At 72.1% G+C, this 7636-nt stretch overlaps 2 protein-coding genes across 2 annotated transcripts; both read right to left on the bottom strand.

The window, feature by feature from the left end:
- Window positions 1-17: 17 nt before the first annotated feature.
- On the bottom strand, window positions 18-2763 carry MNEG_11900 (hypothetical protein; the record flags this gene model as incomplete). The annotated part of the gene is made up of 6 exons (XM_014039627.1): window positions 18-923; window positions 1255-1431; window positions 1666-1890; window positions 2237-2302; window positions 2549-2681; window positions 2756-2763. Coding segments are annotated over 6 exons (1515 nt in total), but the record flags the coding sequence as incomplete, so codon positions are not given.
- A 92-nt stretch (window positions 2764-2855) lies between these two features.
- On the bottom strand, window positions 2856-6653 carry MNEG_11901 (hypothetical protein; the record flags this gene model as incomplete). Its single annotated transcript, XM_014039628.1, has 6 exons — window positions 2856-3019; window positions 3195-3275; window positions 3549-3606; window positions 3880-4587; window positions 4873-6282; window positions 6600-6653. 6 exons carry the CDS (start codon window positions 6651-6653, stop codon window positions 2856-2858), a joined length of 2475 nt encoding a protein of 824 aa, XP_013895082.1.
- Window positions 6654-7636: the final 983 nt, after the last annotated feature.

Raw genomic sequence — 7636 nt, forward strand, 5'->3', positions numbered from 1 at the left:
CCGCGGCCGCCGGCCACGCGCGGCGCGCCCCCCTCAGCCGTGGCGCCCGGCAGGCCGCCCGCCAGGGGCACCGCGGGCGGCGGCGGCATCGGGAGCGCGCTCGGCCATAGGGGCATAAAGCGAGAGGGCGCCGCCGCCGGGGGCGCCGAAGGGACGTCCCCAGGCTGCGCGTCCGCGGCCTCAGACGGCCCGGCGCCCGGCTCTTCCAGGTCTCTGCCTGCTGCCGGCTGCTCGACCTGCACCGTCTCGCGCTCCGGGCCCGCGCCACTGTCAACAATCCCGCCGCCGTCCCCGCCGCCGTCCCCGCCACCGTCGCTGCCGTCGTTGCCGCCGCCGCCGCCGCCGCCGCCGCCGCCGCCGCCATCGTCTGCGCCCGCCTGCGTCTGGGGTCCAGCGCGCTGTGGCGCCGGGCCCTCGCCGCGCCGCGCGGCCCGCGTGGCCGGCGCGCGCGCTACCGCCTCAGCGGCCGCGGCCCCCAAGATGACGTCACCCTCCAGCTCAGCTGCCGCGGCCGCCACGCCCTCCGCAGCCGCGTCCCGCGCCCCGGGCCCTTCCTCTGCCTCCGCACGAGGCGCCGCCGCCGCGCCCCCGCCGCGGGCTGGCGGCCCGCTGCCGGGCGCCCCAGGGACGACCCACAGCTCCCTCGCCCGCATTCCCGACGGCGGCGGCGGCGGCCATATCCCGCCGTGCTGCTTCGCCTGGCCCGCCGCCGCCGCTGCCTGCGCCGCCATCCTCTCGCGCCGCAGCTCGCTCGCGCCCAGCACGCGCCCGCCGTCCGCCCCCGTTGCCACGTCCGCGTCGCCGGCGGCGGCGGCGGCTGCGGCCGCGGCGGCGACGGCGCGCTGCTCATAATCGAAGGCATTCAGCAGGAACGACGGGATCTCGACTGCCCATGGGGCCTCGCCCTCGGGCAGCTGCCCGATCTGCGCTCGCCGGTCGGGCGCCGCGCGGTTGCGGCGTGGGGTTGCTGAGCTGGCGGGTCGCCCGGGTGACGGGTGACGACCGAGTCACCTGGGTCCGAAGGGACCCCTAGTCCCCGGCAGAGCAAAGCCTGCTCATAGCCTGGCCGGACACAAGTCCACCTGCACAACAGTGCTCCCACCATTCCCAACCCCATCCCCCTTGAAGCTTGGCGACGCTATAACCACCCTATCCCATCCCATCCCTTCCATACCAGCCTGCCCAGCCCTATCTCATCCTGTGCGCGTCCACACGCGTGTGCGCCCACGCCCCCAGCCGCATCCCCTGCCGCACCTCCTTCCGCGCGAGCAGCTCCTCCGCCGCTGCCGCCGGGTCGCCGCCGTCGCCCGCCGCGTCCCGCAGCTTGAGCAGCAGAAGGAACAAAAAGTCCGCGACCGCGGCGTTGGGGCCGCCGTCGGCGCTGAACAGGCGGCTCATCTCTGAGCAGATAGCGCCGTCATCCTTCAGGTCCTGTGGGAGGCGATGACGCGATGACGTAATGTTACTGGGGCAGCGGGGCGCGGTGCTCATCGCGTCAATCAAGGAGGTTTGAACAGATGTTAGCGGTGTTGGTGGGTGGTAGGGTGGAGGTGCAGCTGCACACGCAGGGGGGCATGGCGGGGGGCCGGGGGTTGCCCATAGCAAGGTTCGCAGCAAAGCGGTTGGCCCCCAAATGCAGGACAGACGCCCGGCGCAGACAGTCACCTCAACGTACAGCCGCATGCCATCCAGCAGCGCTGGCACGGGCGCCAGCACCGACTGCGGCGCGCCGCGCCCGCCGCCGCCCTCCTCGCCGCCGCCGTCGCTGCTCGGGCCGCCCGGCGCCACCCCCAGCATCGGCCGCGGCGGCGTCACTGTGTAGCGCACCCGTAGGTCCCGCACCACAAAGCACTGGAAGCTGCGCAGCAGCTGCGGCAGCCCGGGCCGCGCCTAGGTGGGCGGTCGCCGCCGAGCGAGGAAAGGTCAGCGGGGTCTGGGTGGGGACACCGCCAGCGGGTCCGTGAAGAGGGCAGACCCAACACCACGGGCCTCTGCAATTGCAGATCTTCATGCAGCAATGCAGCATGTGGAAAATGCGCGGCAGGTGCCAACCTTGATGTGGTCCACCCGCCCGCTGCCACCCGGAGGCCGCCTGCCACGCCACCGGCAATGCACGCGGACACCGATTGGGACACTCCCCTACTGCCACCACGGTGTGGGAGGCCGAGCGGTCTCCAGGAAGCTGGAGCCTGAAACTTGAACCCTGAACCCTGACAGCGCACAAAGGCACACTCACCGCCATCAGCCGCGCGTAGTCATCCGGATGCTCTGACACCAGCAGCCTCTGAACGCACGGCACGGCCTGCGTGCGTCCGCCGGAAGAGGGGGGCGTGTAGCGAGGTCCGCGGCAGGGGCCGTGGGCGCTCAGATAACCTTAATCAGTGGCCCAACCCTGCCGAGCCCCCTGCCTCGCAGCTTGCTGCCCGTTCTGCCAGCTGTTGCCGGGCAGAACCCCCGCACATTTGCTGCATCGCTTCTGATGCATGCCTGCAGGGGAGCCCCGCGCTCGGCTGCCGCCCATGCCGGGGCGGAGGCCGGCCGCCCTCACCGTCAGCGCGGCGCGGTTGAGGGCGGTGCCCGGGTACAGCTGCCCCGTGACGGCCTCCCGCGCCACCACCGACGACAGCAGGGGGATGCGCACGCCGTCGACCAGGAACGGCAGCAGGTCTACTGGCAGGTGCCTTTGGAGCCGACCAAGGGAGGTGAGGGGCGACAACAGTTGGAATTCAATGCTTGAGCCGAGCGCGGCCGCCACAAGGGCATTGCATGGCGCTGTCTTATTACAGGCGCCGGGACCAACGGTGACGAGGCGTCCCTCAGCCGCCGACACGCAAGCGAGCTCAAGCCGGGTCCCCTCAAAGCGGCCAGGCTCGCGCTCGCCTGGCGCGCCGCCCCGCGGGCTTGCCGAGCGGCGGCGGGACCCGCAGGAAGTGGATGCCCTCGATCCCTGTCAGCAGCTTGGAGAGCGCCTCGTCATCGTCCACGACCAGGCCGCCCTCCGCCAGCGACACCCAGGCGCCTGCGGGGACGCGGTGACGAAGAGATGACGTCAGGGGGCGGATGATGTACGCAACCGGCGGGCCCATGGGGCGGCACGGGCCGGCCAAATGAAAGCCCCCTGACCAAGCTGAGATGGTTGAATCGCCCTTTGGTGTGTGTGTGCGTGCGCCGCTAGTTGGTGGGTGGATACGCACCGCTGGTGGTGGGGAAGACCTTGAGTTGGGCGATGCGGTCTCGCAGGAACTGCTGGCTCGCCTGGGACAGGCCCCCTATCCCTGCAGGTGGGGGGGGGCACGGTCGGTTGACGGGGGTCGGTGCGCGGCATTGGAGGAGAAGCTGAACGTGTGGCAGCGCTAGATCTTGGTGCAGGGTTTGTGTTTGGCAAACGTAGAAGCCGCGGAACAAAGAGCCGCGTCCCCTGCTGCATGTGCGGGCCTGCAGGGTCGCCCTTGGCACGCAGGCTGCACCAGGCGACGCGCCCGGGCAGCAGAGCGGCGGGGCGGGTGTCGACCAAGGCCGCGGGCTGGGCGATTGCCCCCAGCGCGCACCGCCTGTGTCCTTGAACCTGGCAATGGCAGCGCTCCAGACGCTCCAGACGGTCGCGACCTGCCCGCAGCAGACGGCAGCCGGAGGGGCAGTAAGATCATGAACACGATGCTTTTGCACTAAGCACTTTCCAGCGACGTGCCCTCATCCCCAGGAAGGGCTTGCTGCTGCGATCTGAGCCGGCGAGCTGGGGGCGCTGCACACGCCCTCAATTGTACGCGCTGCAGCCAAGTCAATTCGTCTCTCCTCCTGTTCAATCCAGCTCCAACTTGCTGCAGCCATGCGTGCTCGCCCCTGGGATGCCCCTCCCGGCGCCCCACACATCCCCCGCACCTGCCGGAACGCCTCGCTGTCTGCAGTGACCTCCGGCGTACCCGCCGCCACAGCCTCCAGCGCGCGCAGGCAGTCGGGGATCGTCTCGTTCACCAGCACAAGCGGCACCGCACGCCGCTGCTCCCCCTGCTGCTGCCACGCGCCGCCCTCCGCCGCCGCGCCGCCGCCGCCGCCGCCGCGGGGCCGCTGCAGCGCGCGCGTGAACAGGGCCTGCACCGGCGCGCAGGCGGCGCCGTAGGCGTGCGCCAGCACGCGCGTGTGGATCGTTTCTTGGGGGAGGGCCTCGAGCAGGCCGGTCGCGTCGAACCACCGCACGAGCCCGGGCTCGTAGAACCTGCCCGGAAGCTGCTTGCCCGCGTGCTTCGGCCCCTCCGGCCGCTGCCGCCCCGCGCCGCCGTCGGGCCAAAAGCCATAGTCAGACTGGACGGCATATGGGTCCCCCAGCATGCCCCAACCACCGCCGCCGCCCTGCGGCGCCGCGGCCGCCGGACGCCCGGCCGAAGCCCAGGTCGCGGCGTCCGGCCGCGGGAGCGCGGCGCGGTCTGGCACCCATATCAGCGGCCGTTCCAAAAATGCGGCGCTGGCGGACGGTATCGAACTGGGGTTGTGCTCAAGCAGGTCTAGCATGTGCGCGTAGAGGGCCGTCATCTGGGCGACAGACGTGGTGAAGGAGCCGCCGGCCGCCTGGTCGCTCCAGGCCTGCAGCACCTGGGGTTGAACGGAATTTGTGGGGTCAAGAGGGCAGATCTGGAAGCGGAGGGGCCGCAGGTATGCCGGCGACATGCTGCGCGAACGCAGCTTTGGGCGTCGGGGCGGGGATCAGGGGGCAGCTGGTGCCTGCTGCCGCGGGCTGGCTGCATGACGGAGGCGGCCGCGCTGAACCTCCCTGCAATGGGACGCCAGGCGTCACGTATGACCCTTCACAACGGGGCGATTGCAGTCCCTACCCCACCCAACCCGGCCCCAACCCCCAACACAAAACAGCACCCTCACCTCCAGGAGCGTGTCAAGCCCGGTGTCCGCCCGCAGGCCCAGCGCCCGCACCATGGCCCCAGGCAGCCCCGGCTGCTGCTGCAGCGACGGGAGCAGATACGGCACGCCGGAGGCGCCAAACAGCCTGTGGGCCTCGCTGCCATTCAGGAAGAGCCGCCCCGGCGCAAGCCCGCTGCCGCCGGCCCAAGGCGACGGCAGCCACGGCGTGCGCTGCAGCAGCAGCAGCAGCGAGCTCGGCAGGTGAACTGCAGCGCTGCTCCCGGGCCGCCTTGCAGAGGGGGCCGCCGCTGCCGCGCCAGCGTCGACGCGGCGCGCGGCCAAGGCCGCGGCCGCCTCCAGCTGCTTCCAGAGGGACCCCACCAGCGCCGCCGCCGCCGACAGCTGCGCCAGCGCCGCCGGCGGCAGCCGCCGGCCCCCGCCCAGCGGCGCCCGCAGGCCCCCCTGCCGCTCTGCGCCGCCGCGCCTGCCGCCGCCTTTGCCTCGTGCGGCGGGGACGGCGGCTAATTCGCTGCTGCTCGCCGCTGCCGCGCCACTGCTGTCGTCGTCGTCCGGCTGTCCCTGCTTCAAGATGGAACCAATAAGAACCTCGATATCCGGCCAAACGGCATCCTCAAACGTGATCTCGTCATTGCCGCCGCCCGCGGCGGCGCCAACTGACGGGCACGCCGCCTTCCACGCCGACAGCAGCGCCTGCTGCCACGTCAACCGCGCGCGCCGCAGCGCGACCGGCGGCGCCTCGCACGCGCCGAGCGCGAGCAGCAGGCCGCGCCACGCGGCGGGCGACATGCCGGGGGCCGCGGATGCGTAAGCAGGGTCGACCATGCGCCAGGAAACAGATGGGAAGAGGCCGGCGAGATCGATCTTTGCTTCAAGGGCCAACGGAAGGTAGACGGTCGGCACTCCGCCGGCGCCATCGCTTGCGGCCGCCTCGGCTGTCGCGACCGCAGCCGCGGCGGCGCCCTCAACCGCGCCCCTGCCCGGCGGCGGCGGCGCGGCCGCGGCGGCGCGGCGCACGCGGGCGAGCGACTCCGACAGGCGCGCGGCGCCGCCGCCCGCCAGGGACACCACCGCGACGGCGCGCAACCGCTGCAGCGTGCTCTGCGCGCCGCCGCCGCCAAACGCACCGCTTCCTCCCGCATGCGCAGACCAGATGTCGACCTCTTGGCCCGTGCCCCCGGCCGCTTCTGCGCCGCCGCCGCCCGCCCCCTCGCCCCGCGCGTCGACCACGGCCAGCGCGGGCCCCGCCGGGGCCGCCAGCTCAGCGTCGGTTATGAGGCCGGCCACGACCGGGAACGCGAGGAGGCCGGCCAGGGTGGCGGGCGGCAGCCGCGGCGCGTCGGCGGATGCGAGCGCCGGCAGCACCGACAGGGAGAAGACGTCAGACGGCTCCAGCTCGCGGATGCCGAGGGCCTGGGGTGGGCCAGGGTTTGGGGTTTGGTGGTTTTGGTTCAGGGGTAAGGGTGTTAGGCAAGCGGTGGACGCGAGAATTGGGAGGAGGATGGATAAGGCAGGGGCCCCCGCGCCGGGCGCTGCCAGGCTGAGTGGGGTGAAGGAAGCAGGCGGGGCAGAGTGGATACAAGGCCCCTCACAAGTGAGGGTGGTCCTCACAGGTGGTGCCTAAACAGGCGGGCGTTGCTGCAGGCTATGGTGGGGATGATCGGGTCTCATGCACACGCCCTAGGGGCGAGCTTCAGGGTTCACAGGTGGGGTTCAGGGTTCAGCGTCACCTGCAGGCCGCGCAGCAGCAGCGCCTTGTCAACGTCGTCCTCCGCCCCGCCCATGAAATCGCCGTGCAGCAGCCGCAGTAACAGAGTCGCGACGCCGCCGTCGCCGCCGCCGCCCTCGCCGCCGCCCCTGCCGTCTGCGCCGCCCACCGAGCCGCCCGGCGACAACAGGAACGCCTCCCCCAGGCCGCTCGCCGCCAATGCCTCCCGCGTCGCGGCCGCCGCACTGCCGCCGCCGCCGCCGCCACTGTGCAGGCCCCGGGCTGCGAGGGCCGCCTGCGTATTTTCGGCGGCGGCTGCCGCGAAGCTGCGGACATCCAGGGGCAAGAAGACCCTCGCCTGCCGCGCCTGCGGCCGCGGCGCCCCGTGCGCCCCTGTGCCGGCCGGCTCCCCGGCGGCGCTCGCCCACCCGCCGCCGGCCAGCGGCAGCAGCGGCAGCTCCCTTAGCTCCCGCAGCAGCTGCTGCCTTGACACCGCCGCCGCCGCCGATGCTGCGCCCCCAGCCGCTGCTCCGTCGCCAAAGCCCCTGCTCAGATCTCCAGAGTTTGGCGCGTCTGCAGGCTGCGGCGAGAAAATGAGGTCCAAGACAACCAGCAGGAGCTCGCGCGCAAAGTTGAGGCCGAGGTTGTGCAGCCGCCCGGAAGCTGCCAGGCTGCGAGCCAGGTGGAGCACCTGTGACAGCGATGCGTGCGGCGGCGGGCGGCGGCGGGGACAGCGGTAAGGCCGGCAGGTGTGGTGCAGTCGGTGGAATCAACGGCAACCCACTGCAGGGACTGCAGAACTTTTGTACGCGGTCAAACAAGGGCACCGGCGCGTCTGCTCACTGCAGGCACCACGGGGTGCCCGCGCCATGTGGCCAGATCCGGCCCAACTTGCTGGTTGGACCCAACCCTCTCCACCAAGCATGCTTGATGTCACACCCTCTTCGACGAGCCACAACCCGTGCCTGCGGCCCCCTTCCCTACCGCGCTCAAATCAACCCACCAGGTCAACTTCTGTTCCCCCAGCGTCAAGCCCCTCTCGAGCCCTCATCCCGCCCC

The sequence above is a fragment of the Monoraphidium neglectum genome (assembly GCF_000611645.1).
Source record: "Monoraphidium neglectum strain SAG 48.87 unplaced genomic scaffold scaffold02959, whole genome shotgun sequence".
Classification (NCBI taxonomy): Eukaryota; Viridiplantae; Chlorophyta; class Chlorophyceae; order Sphaeropleales; family Selenastraceae; genus Monoraphidium; species Monoraphidium neglectum.